This window comes from Phalaenopsis equestris, unplaced genomic scaffold (assembly GCF_001263595.1).
Source record: "Phalaenopsis equestris unplaced genomic scaffold, ASM126359v1 Scaffold001142, whole genome shotgun sequence".
Classification (NCBI taxonomy): domain Eukaryota; kingdom Viridiplantae; phylum Streptophyta; class Magnoliopsida; order Asparagales; family Orchidaceae; genus Phalaenopsis; species Phalaenopsis equestris.
In genome coordinates, this window is record NW_018165581.1 from 103819 (window position 1) to 124962 (window position 21144).

The window sequence follows — 21144 nt, forward strand, 5'->3', positions numbered from 1 at the left end:
ACATATATATATATATATATATATATGTTTGTATGTATGTTTGTATGTATGTATGTATGTCACCACTTACACCCCATCTAAAACCAAAAAAGCAAAGTGCTCAGCCAAATTTAGAGATCCCTCCTCCTAATCTTCTCCAAGTTAGTGACACTCTTGTTCATTACAGAGATATCTCTGCCCCCAATAACACTGTGGTAACCATACCATCTAGTCCACTGGCCGACGTTGCTATAGGTTCCACTACCCCCTCAGGCAATCTTTTAACTACTCAGCCTCCACATAATGCTCAAGATGAAGGTTCTCTAATTCCTCCTGTGGAATTTCTGTTGGAGGTGGCTGAGGAGACTTTTCATACTTCACCAACTCTATAACCTATCATTAATGTAAAGGTTGGCAATCTCATGGTGGAGTGTCCAGCCCTAGGTGTGCCCCAGCTTCACGTCCAACATTCTACCCTAAGTGAGCATTCTACTGCGGCCCTACCACCTCATCAGATTGAACAGGCTATTGTTGTCATTCAAGCACAAGGGGCTCATGATGTGCAACGGCCTACAAATGCCCGACAATATTTGGACCAATTCATGGATCAGATGAGTCAGTCTTCGGTTGAGAAATGGCAGGTTTACACATCCAAGAAGAAGAAGAAGAAGAATAGAGGTCTACTAGAACTTAAGAACTTAATGGATGATACATTAGTTGTTTCGGGTAATGGCAGTAGACTTAACCATTTGTTAGTTGGCTCCCTACCTAGAACCAGAAGTAAGAGATAAGGATACATTGGGTCGTTCTCAAGCTCCCATTTTATGTTTGAATCTCCGAGTGTTTGGAGACTTTTGGAGTAGAGTTTTGCCAACGTTATAATTTTATTTTTTGGGTATACATGTGCTTTTTTGGAACCTTGATGCGGGTTGTATAACGGGTGCTTAGGGTTCCAGTTTGGACCCTCTCATCCAACCTATCTGTATCTTTCCTATCTAATATATTTGCCCTTGGGCTTAAGAAAAAAAGATAAACAAATGGCATTTGTGTGTGTGTGTGTACACACACATATATCATTTGTCCATTATTGAAACATAAGGCCACTCCTTATGAAATTTTAAATAGCTTAATATTCTTATTTAGCTAAATGAATATCGAATTATTCTTTTAAAATTTTAAAGTTGACTACAAAATGGTGCATCAGACACGCTATTTATCGAATATGAATACAACACTTCTAAAAGAGCATCCATGTCAATATGTTAAGATTAAAAGTTCACTCATTGCAAAAATTTGAAGGTGCACAAGAAAGAATTGGGTGTTCAGGTGCACAGACATAGAAAGAGATCAATGTGATTAATGTAGCTCCAAAGAAAAATAAGAAGCATCTTCAAAAACCTAAATAAAGTAACAATAGTTTAGGAAGCAAAACTTGTGACTCTGGTGAAATATATATATACCTTTAGTAGTTGAACAATTGCTGGAAGAAGCTGACGTGAATCCTGTGCTGTTGCATAAGGTGAACTTCCAGCAAGACTTTTAAGAAAATCATGCTTTCTCTCTTCAGGAAGCTGATAAAAACAATTAACATTATAAAGGAAATTATCATATTATGATTGGAAAGATGAAAAACATTGGTAGTGCTTTGACTGAACATAGGACAAAATAATTGAAAACAACCTTGAAAAAAGTAAAAAAAGGAGCAAAAGAAAGCTGAAGTAATACCTTAGAGCTAAATGTTACAAAAGTACATATTAGACAAGCATGATAATAATTAATTTTATAGAGGCACCAGATTGTGGCTATAAAAAGTTTCAATTTCAAAAAGAGCATGTGTAATATCCGAACAAGCTATAGAACTCACAAATATAAACATTGCAAGCATCTTACTTCAAAACTAATTAAGAAATTGGTAATTCTATTATGAGGTACAAAATCGATTAAGTATTTGAGACTTCTTTAATACAGTCCAAGCTATTCAACACCTCCATAAAGCCATGTTCTCCGGACTCGAGGCAATAGTTTTTCAATGTTATGATAATGTCACAAATTAATAAAGCAATTTGACAGTCCTTAAATACAGCCCAAGCTATTAACCACCACCGTGATGTTATTTTCTCTCAACCTCAGGTTACATGTGAATCAATAAGAGCCCACATTTTGCTAGATACCAATGAACATAAGGGATAGGCATATGGGTGATCCAGATGAACTTATTAGACAGTCTAGATATATCTGAAAACTTCATCCTTCTCAAAACCATCTCTCGTCAGAATATAATGAAATTGTGCTAGCAGCAATAATTTCATTAAAAGGCACTAGGCAGTTCACAGACCTTGGAAAAAAATATAGCCAAAATATGGTTTAAAACCATGCACTTCGTTTCATCATCTTTATTTTCCTATGGATGCCAATGGTAATTAGCTAAATTGCACATACTTTGCAGATGAACGGAAGAGGTGATGCAAAGCAGAAAGCTTAAAAATACATATGTTGCTTCAAAAGGCAAGATTTCAAGTCAAGTATCAAGCTTTAGAGCAGACAAAAAAAAAAATACAGGTTGATACATTCAAATAACACAATTACTAGTAACTTTCAGACATACAGATATGTAAGAACCACATCAACGATAAATGATTAAATGATTCTTTTTTTTTCCCCCTATCATTCAGTAAATTAATCTGTATTGGTTACAGTAGAATAAATGAGAAGTATAACCGGTTCTGTATGCTCAGTGAGGTGAAAAATCAATTATTTATAGTTTGTAGGTTCATTGTGATAAAAAAAAACATAGTTTAAACTCACATGTCGAAGTTATAACAGAATGCTGAAAATAAATTAAGGAAAACTAAAACACTTCTAAAATATAAAGATACTATTCATCGAAAATAGAAAATTTTAATCAAAGACAATAACATGTTCACCTTATCAAAAACAGGAATTATGTGTTTGTTGAAATAATTAAGGAACCTGCTGCTTGAAGCACCTCTCTGTACAAACCAAAACAGTCAAAAAGTAGGATAGGAAAACATTTTAGTATGGGATAAAATAAAACCATAATGTAAGTAGAGCCATTTACCACAAAAATTGGTAAAGCCATAAACATGCAAGAGATCATCCTATCCATGTGGTCTACATCTGAGACCTGCAGCATAAAAAATAATCCAGATAATCCCTTGCTCGTAGGCACAAGCAGAAAACCTGAACATAATGCCTCGTTCAAATTGTAAGATGTGGCAATGATCGATATGGTATCGAAAAAAATCAGAAGACTTTCATATTCTCCGTTGCAGATATTGTCAATAATATATGATTATACCTTATAATTGCTTTCTTCATGAATAAAAGAGTGCAATAAATGCTTTAGAGTTCCAATCATTGTTTACAAAACCGAGAAAGTAGGGTGTTCGAGATTTCTATGATAGATTCCAATATTTTATTAGTGTGAACTTTGTTCGGCTCCTTGCATTAGTTGCAACAAACCTACCCATGATTATACTTCAATTTATATTCTTCCTCCTTGTCATCCCTCATAATAACCCCCATCCAACGCCAAAATGAGAAAAGAGAAACACGCAGAGATTTTGTTAAATCCTTGAAGAATGTTTACAATCGGTATAAAAGATTTTTAAGAGTTCAAGTTAAAATTTTACATGTTCAAGTTCATTTATTTAACAGCAAGTAAATATTATGCTTACCTGTACCATTTTTTTTGGCTCTAGAGAAAGCCACCAATCCTTCCATCATCTCTAACTTAATATAAAAATCGGCCATTATGACAGAAAATGAGAAGTTTAAAGGAGGTACTAAAGAAACTTATAAAGTTTGGATTTTGTCTAGCGAAAGTTAATAATTTTTAAAGGAATTTAAGAAAAAAGATAAAATATTAAGTGTTTTCAACAAAGAATAATAACATATGGGAGTCTAACCACAAATATGGAACAGTAAAGGGGACTACAACATAACAGTGGGTTTTATGATCTAAGCAAAGTTTACAGATCTTTTGAATATGAAATAGTAGCGTTAAGTCGTACATAAAATGTCATAGAATATCATAACAAGTGATTGAAACGCATGTGCAAGAAAAACCTTCTCAAAAGTAGCAACGTCATGGATGCACACCAGCTCAACAATAATTTCTGATTCACAAGTTCTGGTAATGGCGTAAATCTATGACCCCATTTATTTTCAGCACATCAAGTGCAACGTTTGTAGTGGGAAAAGGTTTCTAAAAGTAATATCCCAAAGACAAGATATTAAGCTTCAAATCATTTTTAAAACGACAACCTGTGCACCGGGTGACAGCTCGTATCTCAAAAAAAATACCTAACTTGGCAATGCATAGTCATGCAGTCGCTTACATTAAACTGTGCATCAAGATCTGCCTGCCCTTCAATAATCTCAATAAGTTCTTGGACACGCTCTGGAGGAGCTTTCTCTCCAAATATGCTAAAACTTTTAAGGAAATCCACAAACATTTTAAATTCTGCCCCTGTAACATCCTGCAAACTCTGAGAGGCAAAAAGACTATCCATTAACACCATCTGAGCAGAAAATAATATTGATTCACACAAAAAAACAACTGCCCCTGGCGGACAATAATAAAATTTAACATACTCTTTTCACCAAATCAGTGACAAGTCTTTCCATCTCAACTTGAGGCTTCAGCAGTTCAGCTTTGAGAGGAAACACCTGGGACATGTTTCAGCCTTTGAGAAAAAGGAAGAAAGAACAGAAGAAAACTAAAAAGCATACAAATTGATATAAGGTTTCACCTTGTCTTTAAGGAAAGCAATAACTTTTTCACGGATGTTTTCCATGCCTATCTCAACATGCTTAAATAAAGCGGTCAAAGAAGCTGCAAAATTATAAATGCAAATTAGATGCCAGTGTATGTATGTTACATTTAAGTAAATCAACTATGCTTGTAGAACATTTTAAACCATTGTTGTTTGAAAAATAAATCATTTTCATGGTAGCTTTAAAAAAAATAAATCTATAGTTGTTTTGTTCTAGCCACAGCCATTAAGCATAGTATCAAGTAAACACTTGAAATCTAATCTGGATAGGCAAATTGATGTATTCTACTTCCTAATGCAACACCGGTATAAGTCTTAATATATGGCAAGCATGCAACTGATATTATGGGGTATGGAATGATCAACTGAATGTGCTGATATATGGGAAATACAACAACAACAAAGCCTTAAATCCCACTACATGGGGAACATGAATCCTTTTTCTCCATTACGTCCTATTTAGTTTCATATTTTCATTTAGTTCTAATAAATTAAGATTATTTTTTATACAATAAGCCCAAGTCTTCTTATGTCTACCTCTGCCTTTCTTAACATAAGTCGAATCTAAAACATCTACTCTCCTAATCGGATCATCAGATGGTCGACGTTTAATGTGACCAAACCATCTATACCTGGGAAAAAGTTGAATTATAATCACATAGCAAACGACCAAATTTCTTATAATATAATTGGACAAGTCTCTCATGATATTCACTCAAGTTTTTTGTGACTTTACAATATCTTTCAATCTGTGTAGTACAATCATGTAAACTTAGCATTGTAATACGAGAAAAAAAAAAGTTAACTAAAATAGCATGCCCTAACCCCTTCATCCATTGTTCCATCTAAAATAGCATGCCGTAGCCCCTTCATCCATTGTTCCATCTCTCTTCTTAGAGGAGTAGAATCCAACAAAATACCAGCTCAGCAGAACATAGTATACATAACTAAATAAGCCAGGGGATGCATATAGCAGTGAATACACCACAATAGAAAGCAAAATATTTTAGGCAATGATAAATATTTCCCAACATTAGGGATGCCATTACCATTGATGTTTTTCAAAATGGGTGAATGCAAACAAATTAGAAAATTAAAAAAAGTGATTTTAAGCATTGAATTATAAAACCAGCCATGTAACATAAGCCTAGAGCTTGGTCATGTGAAACCCAGTAAGACTGCAAAACCATTTCAAACAGACCCATAGAAGCTGGTTAGGTAAAAGCCAACTCCCTCAATGGATTCAAATTGCCAAAAACCTGAAACCAACTTAGTTTTAATGCTAGAGTTAAGGTATTAATACCAGAGTTAAGGTAACCCAAAGAAGACAAACCTTGCAGAAACACTGCATATTTAAACAAATCCGTCTAAGGCTCTACAAAATTTGAAAGAAATCATAAGCAATTAGAAAATTTATTTCCTTAGTAATAGGAAATAGCTACCCTTCCTCAGATCTCAACTTCTTCAACCTTAACACATGTCTTCCACTCACCATGGTATTCTCACTTGCCTTCCCTCTTCACCACCTCCTAGACTAAAATGAGAACAGCTCATCCTCTTTCATCCAACTCATGTTCATTTATTTCTCCAACCATAAACTCTAGCTCTCTTTTCAGCATGTTATATCTATCCACTAAAGGGCACTCAGATATAAAATCTACACCAAATCAATGACTAAATCAAGTTAGTAATTAATGCTAGTGTGACATACCACATTCTAGACTTTAGGAAATGGACAGAGTTAGTGCAATAATAAATTTCAAAGGAAACAGACAACCCATCCTGAAACAATGGAAGAAAGTATTTATGGTCTATTTAGCACAGCTGCAACTGTTTGAACAAGCAACTGTTTCACAGCTGCATAGAAAACTGTTTTTCAAAAAGCTACAATAGCTATTAGAAATTTATTTTATTTTCAAAAAGTCAGACTGCAACTTTATGACAGTCACCACAATTTAAAAGCTCAGGTTGAAAAAAGAATGCATTCTACCACAAAAATTTCTAGAAAGCAGCAAAAAAAAGAATGTATTCTACCACAGAAATTTTTAGAAAGCAGCAAGAAATCACTTTCCCGAACAGAACTGTAATGATAGTCTGAAAAGTAAAACAAGCAGAAAGATGTCCCAAAGCAGTTCCCAAGCAAATATTGGTAAAATTATAGTTAGAGAGTTATCATGATAAGAGTTATCTCGTGACTACCAGAGATAAAGTTTTGTTAGCTTCTTGCTAATCACCATCTTAAGTTTCAGCTTTCATATAGCACATACTATGCATCTCATTCATTGTCTGACTTTCACTTTCAGATTACCATGAATTTGCATATCCCTAGCTTTTCCAATGACGTCTTTATCCATCTAATCATTCCACACAATGAAAGTCTTCTTCACTCTATCCATTTATATGACTATAATTTTCTTTAAAAGCATGATGAGCACTTTCACGTTTTCTTGAAAACCACTAAATGGATTTCTGAACCAGCCAAACAGCAAGAACTACAAATTTCCACAAAATAACAATAAAAATGTATAAAGAACAATGTGTATGTTGTCAATAATTCCACAATGAGAAAACCTGAAGTAAACAAAACAAAGAGTTTCATATTTCAATATAGCAGCATAAATTTAAGTTTCGAAAAAACACAAGTTTGGATACCAGAACATAGTACAATTAAGATTAATTCTAACAAGAATCCTACAAACAAAAAAAGTAGCATTGTGTTAATCAAAATTGATCAAATCATTAGTTGATGGTTACCATTAACATCCTGTCTTAAAAGAGACAAAACAGCTTTATGTACTGCATCACGCTCCACATTCTCCTCTGTAATATGGTAGGAAAATTATTTCAGCAATTTGGTCAAAGAAAAGAGGAACCAATAGCACAACTCTATATAGTACCACAAGCAAGAAGTTGGCCAAGGACATCCACAATCTTCGAAACATGATCTGGATTATCTTTGCAAAGAAGAGGAAGACCTCGAATTGCCTGTACTCTCACCTGCCCCAAAAATAAAACACAACTTAAAAATTGCAATAGAACTTAATAGCTCAAAAAAGAAGACTAGGAAAAAAGAAGAAAAAAGAGTCTCCGAATCGTAAATGATGGCTGATGGATGCCAGTCCCACTAATATATAGAAGCTTGGAAAAAAGAATCAATGCTATAAACTAAAGCTCAACAATTAGCATATCCAAAAAAGACGATGAAAATGCAGGCATAAAATGCTTAAAGTGAAACATTTATTCATTTTCTAAAATGAAACTGTTGAAATTCAGAATAATACAGAACAATTTTATTCATATAAAAATGGGGTATAAATAACTCTTACATGAATCCTAGAATAGCAAGTCCAATAAAATGAAAATGAAAGATATAACACATAATATCTCTAATTAATCAATTCATATTAACTATTTGGAGACGTAGAAAAAAACATAAAATAGGAAAACCTAAAATAGAAAAGGAAATAAATCAAATTCAATAGAAAAAATTCTAAAACAAGAAAGGAAATAAAATTATATTAGGAAATAAATATAATCCTCAAAACTTTTAATAGGAATAAATTATTTCATAACATAAAATCTAACACTACCTCTCAAGTTGAAAAATGGTAAAAAATCATATTCAACTTGGAATTGAAAACATCAAACAATAGGAGAGAAAGATCCTGTGAAGTAGAGCTTGAAGTATTCATCCTGTACTGTAGTTGTCATTAACTGCAGTTCCTGCAGTATCTGTAGGTAGGAGGAAGGCTCCTACAGGTAATGTTGCGGGGGAGTTTACAGGGAAGTAGACAACCTGCAAGAAAAGCTGACTTTTAGTTAACTGCAGTTGTCTTTGACTACAATTCCTGCAGTATTTGTAGGTAAGCAGAAGACTCCTACAAGTAATGTTGTTGAGAAGTTGACAACCCTCGGAAGTTGACTGCGGTTGTCTTTGGCTGCAGTTCCTGCAATATCTGTAAGTAAGTGGAAGGCTACCACAGGTAATGTTAGAGGGGGTTTGCAGAAAAGTAAACAACCAAAAGGAGAAGTTGTAGGGTATGGCCTGTAGAAAAAAAGGAAAAACTCCGAAGGCAGGCCTTGTTGCAGGAAAAAGGTCCGGAGGAGAGTTTGCTGCAAAAAAAGGTCCGGAGGAGAGCCTGCTACAGAAAAAACTCCGGTGTAGAGTCTGCTATAGGAAAAGCTCTGGATGAGAGTCTGCTGCATGAAAGATTTCAGAGAAGGGTCTGTTCCAGAAGAGATTTCGAAGAAGGGTCTGTTGTAGGAAAAAGCTTCAGAGGAGGGCATGATGCAAAAAGGCTCCAAAGGAGGGTCTACTGCTCGAAGAGTTCTAGTTGAAGACTTGCTGCAGGAAAAGCTCTTGAGGGGGGCCTGATAGAGGAAAAAGTTCAAAGGAGAGCCTGTTGAAAAAAGGAAAAAATAAGCAAGCTTCAGAGGGAGGACCTACTGCAGGAAAAGCTTTGGAGGAGAGTCTGCTGCAAGAAAAGCACTGGAGGAGGGTGCAAGAAAGATTTCGAAGGATGGCCTGATGCAGGGAAAACCTCTGGAGGAAGGGTCTACTATAGAAAAAGCTCTAGGGTTTATGCATCAATGTCTACAGCTTTGTCTAATGCATTGAAGCACATCATGAATTCATGATGCATCTAATCAATAATCAGCTAAAGCATATGGTTGTCGCATATCCAACTTCATGCAATTCCTTGTCTTACTTTCGATTTAACGGGAAAGCTTTGCAACATCAGAAAAAACCTTCCACTATAAAAAAGGAAATCAATGGCAGCAAAAAATAATGCAGCTATAAAAAATATCTTGGACAGGACGATAATGATTTGAATGGGCTTCCACCACATAAGCAGCCACAAAAACACCTGCACAAAATAAATATAGAAAGTTGGTCGGAAGACATCACTGGACACTCCCTCTTCTTGATAATATATCCACCCAGCACCCTCACTACACCATTAGAGTACCATAGATAAGTCATCACCCCCAAAGCTCCCAACATCGCAAGCCAAGGTGGTAAGACCAAGAGCAACGAGAGAAGAGACGAGTTGATTGCAATGGAAGCCAAAGCGATGGCTCCAAGCAAGTAAACCGACCAGCCGAAAACAGAGTGAACTGTTATCGAGATAAGAAAGAATGGTACAGTGTGTGACTGGTAAGGACCATGCGACTGTGGCCTCCAATACGGGAAGGAGGAGGAAGACGCTCTTATCCAACCTTTGGTTATAGCACAGCTTTGACAGATTCAGACAGCTAACCGTGTGACGACGATAATCCCAAGGCAGACTGCAGCTTGGGTGAGCATGACTGGAAGCTCTGTGTCGTACCCGACATTCTCCTGCCACTACTCGTGCCAAAAAACCCCAATGGTAGGCCTGGTCAGGAGCACCAATACAAAAGTGTCAGCCATGGTGCTCTGAGAAATGTTATCAGGTTGTTAGGTTCACATAGAATGCTCCCATGTAACTTGAAATAGTAATAGGAAGCATCCATCTGATCTCTCAAAGGAAGATGATAGATTCCATCAAGCTTCGTACCATTGATAGGTGGATGGAACATAGACTTGTTAAGTAGATCTACAAAGTAACTAGCAAGAGAACCCTGGTCTGCATCGTCTGGATTGCTCCACACTACTAACTCATGAAGTATGTCCTTGAAAACCTCCTGAGAAGCCTAGAGGATAAAAAGACTAGTGTAGAAGATAAACGGATTGAAGACAGCATAGAACTGACCACAATGAAAATGCTCATCAGTTTTGTGAAGGAATAAATTATCAGACTCATCCACTGCAGGCACTGCTTCACCTTCCACTACTGCCCAAGCTATCATCGCCATCAACAACATCATCAGCGCCGGCTCTGCAAATCTCTGTCGTTCCACCATTATCTTGAGCCCAAAAACTTTGCTTTAAGACAAATCGAATCACCCCTTTTGGATTCGGTCAACATGCCTTGTGAGGCAACTTTTCTTAACGGGCAATGTGGGCAAAAGGAAGAATCATAAAAATTCTTGCAGGAAAGAGTTTCGATGAGTAAAGCCAACAGAGAGATGGTTTCAAAGGCTAAAGCCTGCAGATAGAGGAAGTTTCCGCCGGTAAAGCTAAAAAGGAGGAGGCGAAGGAAGGGCATGCAGCACGGTATGTGAGTGTGTGTATATATATATATATAATATATATATATATATATATACAAACACACACACACACATATATACACACACGTACATATACGCATACACATATACACACAAACAAAAACAGATACATATAAACATGCGCACATACAGATACATATATATATATATAAATACATACATATCATGTTTATATGTATCTGTTTGTGTTTGTGTGTATATGTGTATGTGTATATGTACGTGTGTGTATGTGTGTGTGTGTGTGTGTGTGTGTATAAAGATTGATCAGAGACTATTAGACGAACCTCCCGACCAACTTCATGTGCCTAAAAATTCCATCCCGCACAAGATCGAACCCGTAACCCCAAGAGTCTAACAAACTCTGTCAATCAAAGAATCATAAGTACATGCATATGTGCTTACTAATTTCGTTATGTGTTAGTTTTGCTCCATAAGGAATCTATAATGAAAGCAATTGTATACACGCCATGATGAAGCTAATTATAAGCATGCTAGGTTAATAACAATTGTATAGATTTTATTTTGGTGTCCATCATTTGACTTTAGCTTTTGAACATGGCCTGTTTGGTTTAATAGAACTTTTGATGAGTAATTGTATTAAACATCAAGATTGCATAACTAGATTTAAATGAACTAAAAATTTGATTCTATAGGATTTAGTTATTGCTAAATATTTTCATTGAAACATTGTTTTAACCCTTTATTATATAAAATAATAAATATTGGCTTTTCAATTTCAAAAGAGAGGTATTGACATATTTTCGAACAAATTATAAATTTATTTCAAGCAATATCTAACAACTTATGCCTTGATTTGTACTTTACCGAAGCTTTCTTGATTTTTTTGTATTTAAATTTTTTGATAGTAGAATCATCTTTGTTTGATATCACCAACTATTTGAATTCATGTTAAACATTTTTCACTATGTCAATAGCGGAAGGTTTATAGCGATTGGAGAATATCATACTTGATGTGACTAAATGCATGCTCTTAGGGGAGTGTTGATTTTATTTATGCATCTTGTGAAGAAGAGTTATATTTATTTGTTTATATTGTATATCCTCCCTGAGCCAACATTAAATTGTTACATAAAATGAGATTGTTGAGTGCGGGAGACCATGTTTACACCTCGTCCTAAATTGTCTCATCCATGGTTTGACAACAACAAAAATTTATTGATGCCATTTAATAGTTTGCTAAGTTTTAACACATTAACTAATAAAGCCAACCATAAAGATGATGAACCTAGTGTTGCAAGTTTAAGGTTCATGTAACTTGGAGAGAAGTTTCATATGAAAAATTCAACAAACATCAAGGTTGCAATAATAAATTCAAGATTTAAGAAGTTAGGTTCTCAATGTAACAATTGTGGTAGAGTAGGAATAATCCAATATATTTTCTATAATATAAAGTGCTTATAATTATATTTTAAAAAAATTTATATAAAATGATTATGACTTTAATATAACTCACATATTAAATAAATTTGGAAGCTAATTGTTTTTCCAATTTTTTTAAGAACTAGGCCTCATGCAAGCACTTTTGGGCACACATGTGACCACATTTCACTTGCTACTAGCAGTAATAGCTAGTTCGACCATTAGGTGGTTTTGGAGGATTAGGCAACCATCAAGTTTATTCGGAATAAGCTTAAATGGGAACTTCGAATAGCCCATTTATATGCAATCAGATATTATTCATTTAAACATAGTTCATAAATTTAATCAAATTTGTAGTCCAAAGTCACTTTTTATCTTGACTTGGGGTCTCAGAGTTTCATGACAAAAGTTTGAAATTTTAGGGATTCATGAGAAACTAAATTAATGCTAATGATAATGAGAAGAAATTATAAGAAAGATGTAATCTTACAGGCGGTATTATTCAAAACCCTTGATAAAAAATTTACAAAATAAAGTTGGACGGAGCTTTCCCTATTTCTTAGGTTTTGATTTAAATATTGTGACTACCAGTTTAGTTGGTTCTTTGTTCCGCATCTTTCTTTGTAATAGAAAGTCTTTTCTACATCAACAAAATGTACTCAATATTTACCTCCATATTTCGTCAGGATGTAGTCTTAACTTTGATGCTAACATTGCAAAAGACAACAATCAATCTATAGTGAGGCCAACCAAATTCCCTTTCTTAGATCTATTTATGGTTTAGGCTAAATATTGTCAAAAAAATTTTGGAGCCATTTAAATCCTAAAGCTTACTTAAATCCCATTTTCCTTCAACTTTAGGTTGTGTTTGGTTGCAGATTGAATTTACGTTAAATAGGATTTATCAAATCCAGTAAATCCGATCATCAGTGCAATAAAGATGAACTCACGAGCAACGGCCGAAAGAAATTTTTAAATCCGTCTCACAATTGGATGTACTGAATCCAAATCTACATCCTAAAAGAGACAGAGCGAGGGAAGAAAAGATAGAATGCAAAAAATTTTGATTTAACTGAGCGATGGATTTAATTTTCATGTATTTGATGATTGGTTGGATTTACACTAAATCCATGGCTAAATCCTCTTTAAATTATCCTACCAAACACAGCCTTAGACTGAATCTTGTATTTAGGAAGTAGGATTTAAGAGATCTACACCACTAATCCTTATAGTGCCTCTTATCCTCCATCATTAAATTATAAATCTGAAAACAATCTGCCAATAAGTTTATTAGAATTTAGCCAAATTTAATTTCTATCATGCCAAAAAAAATAGAGACAGATGAGTTATCTAAAAAAGATTTCAGCTCTTATAACAAAAAAATACGTCATAAATACGCGAATATTTGATTCGGAATAGCCTGAAAATAACCCAGCAGAGGACATTATACCCGAAATCAGCATAAGGTATTACAGATATAAGTTGCCGAGTTAAAAAAATGGGCTACTAACACCGATAGCCAAGAAAATCATGCAAAAAATTGAAGGGTTAATGAAGCTAATTATATGATTTATTAGATTGCGAGAAGAAGAAAACAAAGCCAAACTCACCGCAAGTTCTTCTTCCTCAACCAAATCAAACTGCGCGCTTATAGCTTGCTTGTCCAGCTCCGGGAAAAATTTGAAGAACCTCGGGATTAGCTGCGCCGCCAACTGTTTGGCCTTTGTGCTGCCACTTTTCACAGCATTTAAAATCCCTTCGTAGTCACTGACATGCTACATCCAAAACCCCAAACGTTGGCGCCAAAACACCAGTAATCAGGCAATTAAACAATAGCCAAGAGCCCGGGAATTCAAACGGAAATTGACTAAGAAAGAAGACGGAGGAGGGGGACACCTGTGCCTTGTCCTTCGCTTCATTGAGCCTCTCACCGTACTCGTAGAGCTTCTCCACCTCTTCGGCGTCGCCGATGGCGGCGCCCATTACTGACGACAATAGAGGTGGACAAAGGAGAGTATAAAGAAAAGACCGTACAGGGAACAAAAAGTTGAAAGCGGAGGGAAAGGGGGCGGAGGGTTTGGAGAGGTTTGTTAGCAGAACTGAAGAAATTTCATGGACAGGAGAGGAAACCAGATGAGAAGAGAAACCTATTGTCTCTGAAGCCTATAGGTTTTTCCTGAGGGGTCCTGTGGTTTATTTATGCAAACGAAAATAGGATAAATAAAAAAATTAAAAAAAAAGCTAAACCAAGTTAAATAGTAAGCTTTTCAAATTTAAATCTTTGTTGAGTTAAAATGTTAAGTTTTTTGTTAATTAAATAAATGGAATTTTAACATATTTGATGTTAATTGAAGTTTGATAATTTTGTAAAGTTTTGATCTAATGAAATTCTTTTCATTTATGATGATATAAAAGAAGTGGATGATGAATATTAGAGATGCTTGGGGTTAGCAAAAGCACATGTTAATAGGACTAAGGGAGGCTATGGTTGAGGTTGCAAGGGTTTTGGTTAAGAGCTAATAAGGTTTTATTATGGTTATGATGCATTGGAGATAGTGGATGTTGTTGGGAGAAAGAGGAAAGGTTTAGAGTTAAATTAAAATAAGAGTTTGAATTTTATAGAAATTGCGACGAAAGCTGAGAGCATGTCGAAGGACTGGAGATTGTTTAAGAGGTTGGAGAATGGCAAGTAGAAGAGAGATGCATAAGAGAAAAATAATTCCTCATCAAGTATTTATATCATGAAAGGACACCATGTTATAGGACAAATTTATCATCAAGTTTTCCACTACAAAGTGCGTGAACATTAAAAAAAATATCATAAGAATAGAGATTCATAAAAAAAATTTAAAAAAAAAAAAAAGATAAATACAAAAGCTAATGCATTTGAAAGGAGGGATCATTTTCCTTGTTAGAAGAATGTTTTAAAACCATTATGCAAAATGTGGAGATGTTATTCATGGGCCTTGATTTGTGGGAAAAATTTTCAATTTCGACTTGATCTTTGAAATGTTCAAGGTCAACCACATCTTTAATTTAAATGAGGGGGGAAGTCATATATAAAGAATTCTTAATCATCACACCCATGAATATATGATTGATAAATCATTGAATGACATCATGCTTATATTGTGATAAAAACTTGTTTCCTGAAATGAAGGTGATTATACATTCAAATAAGTAAGCGAAACTCAAGTTTTCATAGTGTCCACTTACTTGAATTTATGTATGGTTAAATTTGGCATAGTTTGTTACATTAATCTAGAATTAACCCGTATGTATATGAAAAGAAAAAAAAAGGAATATGGCTAACTTAAGTTCATAATGACCATAAATCAGATAACTCTCCTTTACTTAGTAAATATTATAAATTATCTTTCATAAAATAAAGAAGTTTATTAAATTCATTGAAAATTTCAATTTACTATTTTGTTGATTGTAGTTAAGCAACAATATTAATTTTAGACTTTACAAAAAAAAACCTTCTATAATTTTAAATTTTAATTTTCCACTTCGAATGAATAAAAAACCATCATTTTTCTTGCAACATGTTTTTTTTTTCTCTACAAGTGATAAAATGAGCATCTCTTTAAATCAAACTTATTGCTAAAGAATTATTTTTAAAAATTTGATATTTGTTAAATCACCAAAAATTAATACAAGTAAGAATGGATTTTGATGTAAGAATTTTAATAAAAAAGTTTACAAGAAGGTGGTGTTATTAGAAGAATTTAAGGTGGATGGTTTAAGTGGAGGAATGCATCGTGTCTATTGTGTGATAGAATAGTACCACTTAGTTGTAAAGGAAAATTTTATAAGATGGTGGTGACACATGCAATGCTTTATGGCATGGAATGTTAGCCAGTAAAAGAAAAGCATTAAATTAAGTTAAGTGCATTTAGATGAGAATGTTTAGGTGGATCAGTGGCTTTAAAAATAGAGATAAAAGATGAAATTAATATATCCGTGAAAGGGTTGGAGTGGCTCCAATGACAGATAGGATTAGTGAGAGTCATCTTAGATGGTTTGGTCACATTAAACAAGACCACGTGATGACCTTATTAGGCGAGTAAATAATTTAGATTTGAATCATGTTAATAAATGTAGAGGTGGACCTAAAAATAATTGGGTATATTGTATAAAAAATGATATTAATTTATTAGAATTAAATTAAAATATGACACTTAATAGGACATAATGGAGAAAATTATTCATCTAGCTGAGCACATTTAGTGGGATAAAAACTTAAAGTTGTTATTGTGTTATTATCATAATTTGAATAAAAAATTTTACTAATCAATATGGGAATTTTTGTATTCATCACGGTATTCAAGGAGACTAACATCTAACTTTTCAAGCACGACATTTGAACAATGAAATGCTATCCCGAGGGATAGGAATATCATCTTTGAATGAGATTGGCCATTCAAATGAGAAAAATCTCCTTAATTAGTGAATTTCTGAAACCGGTGGTTTTTTCCATCACCTTACAACATATGATAAGGATTGTTTTTTAACATTTTGTATTTTTCTATGAGGGTGCTCCCTCATAGTTAATTATATCTCAAAAGTTATGGCTTCTAAGAATACTCTCAATTAAGAATCTGACTTATATAATGCAAAATTAATAATAAGTGTGTGTGTGAAGATATATATTCATGAATGAAATTTGAAAGATTTATAATATGAAGGGTTTGAATGGAATTGGAATAAACGTAATATGTTTACTTGAGCTGAGGACTTGGGCTAGTTTGATCAATTTATATTGGAATGGTAGGTTTTCAACCAACGATTAAAATTTTTAAAATAGGAACTTGACATCGAAGTTTAGGGATCGAAATTTGAGATTCAATTTTAGTTTGGGATTGGGTTTAAATTGAATTAAACTTAGGTTTGAAATTGGGAATTGAGGTATGGATGTGAATTCAATTAGAGTTAGGTAAGTTAAAATTGATAATAACCCTAATCTAAAATGAGGATTGTCTTGAAAAATTTTTAGATAGAAGTCAAGCCATAATTTTGGAATAAACCTAACTCTTAAGGAGGTTAATTGGTGGACTAACCTAAATTTTAGGAATAACAGCCCAGTGAAGATGTCCATGAATTAATATTGTTCTGAGTGCATTAGTATCATCAAATTGTTAACCATATGTATTATAAGAGTTCTTTCTGATCGTCATGCGGGTGGATTTAGTGTGTTAAATTTGGAAACTTTTTTCAATATTACAAAATGCACACGACAGATACAATGCAAATATGCAAATTAATCCCAACAAAATAACTTCAGTTAAAATAGTTTTATCCTTTAAAAATCTTTAAACCGCCAAATCCCGTTTAAAAATAATGCAAGTATATGTATCGCTCAAGTAATAAAGGGCTCTAATGGAGTCCTAGATAGTGATTCCACATGGAAGTTGGAAATGCCTATGAATAAGCTCTTAAGATTATAATGTGAAGTACAATTTTTAAAAATACAAAAAGTGAAGTGTGAAGTTTGAAAGCTAAGTAATAAGTGAATGTTAATTAAAATGCAGTTGAAAGACAAAGTTAGCTAATCTTAATGTTAAACTTTCAAAAGTAAATTTACGAAAATTAAAACTAAGATGTTATGATGAAAAGTTCAAATTAAAGAAAAAATCCTTCCCCTTTATAATGAGTATATTGATTGTGAAGAAATTAAAATCATTTTAAAAATATATATAAATTGTTTTGTGCTAAATATGACCAATCCTATTATTTACCCTCTTCCGAGTGCATAAAGAACATTGACTAATCCAGAGTTTGGTCCCTAATTTTGTGGTTAGGCTGGGAGGGTATCGGTTGCCACTCCAGAGCTCCCACTACTCCCTCCCCTGAGGGCTAACAATCTTGCATCAGTTTCCAATCAACTTGACCAAATTGGGGATTTTAATCTGTCACCTTAAAATCTTCAATTCTGCAACAAAGTATATTTCCCTATTTATTTGTACCCAACTTTATTTCCCTATTTATTTGCACTTAATTCCATGAACGATGTTCTCATCCATTCCCCATGTTGTAATCCTCACTTTTTTGTAGAACTCATACTCCATTTTCCGGATCATATGTTTCTCAATACATTTTAACATCTCAATTGGTCAGATCAAAATATAAATAAAGATTGAAGTTCAAATCATCACAAATTATTGAGATTTAAAACCATATAAAATAAACTCAATTTTTCACAAAATCATTTCTCAAAATAGGGAGAAGAAGTAAGGAGAAGGATAAAGAAGACTACTCAGAATCACGTATTTGAATATTGAATTCACATTTTGGATACGACAAAATATGGATTTCATATATAAAAATAGTTTACAAAATAACACAACTTAAAGACACAACTTATCTCACAATCCTTCTCAAGCAAACTCCTAGAAGTTTCTCCAAGTCTTTCTCTCTTTACAAGCACTCTCAATTCTCTCTTAGAAGTGTAATGAAGAAGAAATCTCCCACCTTCCCTCTCCTCTTGCAATCCTTAAAGAAAATCTCCGAGCCCTTGACTTTCTCTCTCTCTAACTCTCCTCTTCGCCTTCACGCCACACACACCACACTCCTCTTTTATCAAAGGCTGCCTCCCTCCAAAAAGAATTCAAAATTCCCCCAAAAAGTCTGTTCAAAAGTCAACTATTTTGAATTCAAAAGACATGCACATTGATCCAAGAGACATATCCCTTCATAAAAGAGCCTTCCAAAGTATCTAAATGCATTGAATTACTCCAATTGGTGTTTAGAACAAGTGTCCCTTTGAAAATTTGCACAAAATTTGGCTCAAACTGCCTTAATTCGTAAAAAGTCATCTTTGGCAGTTTGACATCAAATCTGGCGCATCATGCGTCAACTCTCTGTCAAATGGTGTATTTAACGCTAATTTGGCGAATTGATACACCTAAAATATATAATATTTTTAGACACATTTTTATACATATTTTTGAGATATTACGCTTTAATGAAAGATATTTATGTGTTTTTCTTTCAGGTACAAGTAAAAAGTTGAAAAGTACTAAAAGAAGTGAAAAAGGATTAAATTTAGAGAAAAAATGTGAAATTTGTGCAAAAGTGTAGGCGCTATTTTTTAGTTGGAGAGTTGCCCGTAAGAAGTTGTCGGTCACCGGAATCGAAATACCGTCGCCCGCTTTGGAAGGACGTTTTAATTTACATATATATATTTAGTTTTAGAAAAATATAAAATTAAACTGACCCCATATTTTTCATAGTTTAAATGAAAGAGCGGTGTACCTCAAATCCTGTATCTCTCCCAAAAGATAAACAGAAAACTTGATCATGAGGCTCGATCGAATAAACTAAAGAATATATGACATCCGTTTGGTCTGCGAAAGCTTTGTATTTGCCGACAAGTTTCCCAATTTAATGTAAAGAATTAAATATGGTTTATATTAAGCTAGGTTTGGACAAGCTTCTTATAAGAGCAATCCCTATAGTTAATTACATCTTAATTGACCAAAGTCACCTAAGAAGACTCTCGATAAAAATCAAGAAATGTTATCTTCAAGGAGTTTCAAAGGGTAGGACTTTTCAATGAGATTGGACGTAGATGTGTGAAAGGGGATTGGTTCAAATTTGGAAACATTTTGTTGTAGAGTCTAAAGAAGGAAGAACTAGGGGATGTCATGGATTCAGAGGGGAACATCGGTGACTTCCCAAGCTGTCATAATATTTGGCTTTAGTTTTGAGAAGAAATATTTAGGTGTTTCATCCTACCAATTTTATTAGTTAGGGCTTACATTCGTGTGAAACGATCACACAAATAACATAGAAGATATATGAATTTAGGTCGTGACAAACGACAACCTCGGAATCCTAAGACTAGTTAAGGCTTATATGGTATAGTGACCGCGACTTTATATATGCTTAAAAATATAAGTATTTAATAATACTACTAAAAGATTTAATTCCTCAGCAACTATACCAAAACTTAATAACAATTATATATTCGATAAATATGGATGTAATAAATATTCAATAATTGTAAAGTCACACTTATCAACGCAAGTATACGTATCGCTCAAGTAATATAGGGAGTCCTAGATATCGATCCCACAAGGGGAAAGTTTAGAACTACGAACTAAGATTTTAGAAAAATAATACTTTAATTGCAACAACAAAATTCAATTTGCTTATCTGTCACTAGTAGGCAATTGAAATAAATATGTAATTTTAATAATTATTAAATAACTAATTATACTAATAAAGGTTCGAATGTGATATTCAATTTATAAGAAAACATTCTTCTCCTTATTAAGAAATTATATTGTGCCAAATAGGAGTATACCTATTCTTTACCTTTTGGTCCAGGCATAAAAAACATTGACTAATCCTACGCTTGTTTACTGAATCTGCGGCTAGGCTAGGAGGATTCCAGCTCTCACTTTAGCCCATGTTCCCCTCGCCTCAGGGCTAACATTTACACTTCAGCTCCCAAACGATAGGACCGAATTGGGAATTTTAGTCTGTCACACTAAAATCTCCAATTCTATACCCGATAATTGTATTTTCCTATTTATTTGCACCCAACTTCCAAGGGCTTTGACCTCCCTGAATCTTAGATGTAATCTTCACTTTAGTTGTAAAACTCAACATATTTTAACAAATCAATTGGCCAGATTGAAAGTAAATTAAGATCAAAGTGAAAATATCATCAGAATTTCTTTAACATTTTCATGGCTCCACCAATTCAAATCACCATTTCAAAAATCTCAAGACAAGGAGAAAGACAGAGAAAACTACTCAGATCTCTTGGAGAAAAAAACAACAAAACTCAAAATTCATATATAAAATCAAAGTCATACAA

General features: G+C 33.9%; 1 protein-coding gene across 1 annotated transcript in view; it reads right to left on the minus strand.

Annotated features, from left to right (window-relative positions):
• Window positions 1-14489, minus strand: part of LOC110033332 (apoptosis inhibitor 5-like protein API5) — an 84831-nt gene extending 70342 nt beyond the window's left edge. Inside the window, exons 1-10 of the mRNA XM_020737263.1 lie at window positions 14211-14489; window positions 13925-14089; window positions 7676-7775; window positions 7533-7598; window positions 4755-4837; window positions 4597-4671; window positions 4341-4490; window positions 3059-3124; window positions 2904-2969; window positions 1440-1550 (exon numbers count right to left, since the gene is read on the minus strand). Coding sequence (XP_020592922.1) covers window positions 1440-1550; window positions 2904-2969; window positions 3059-3124; window positions 4341-4490; window positions 4597-4671; window positions 4755-4837; window positions 7533-7598; window positions 7676-7775; window positions 13925-14089; window positions 14211-14297 — 969 coding nt within the window. The 5' untranslated portion in view covers window positions 14298-14489. The remainder of the gene's footprint in view (window positions 1-1439; window positions 1551-2903; window positions 2970-3058; window positions 3125-4340; window positions 4491-4596; window positions 4672-4754; window positions 4838-7532; window positions 7599-7675; window positions 7776-13924; window positions 14090-14210) is intronic.
• Between the last annotated feature and the right edge of the window lie 6655 nt (window positions 14490-21144).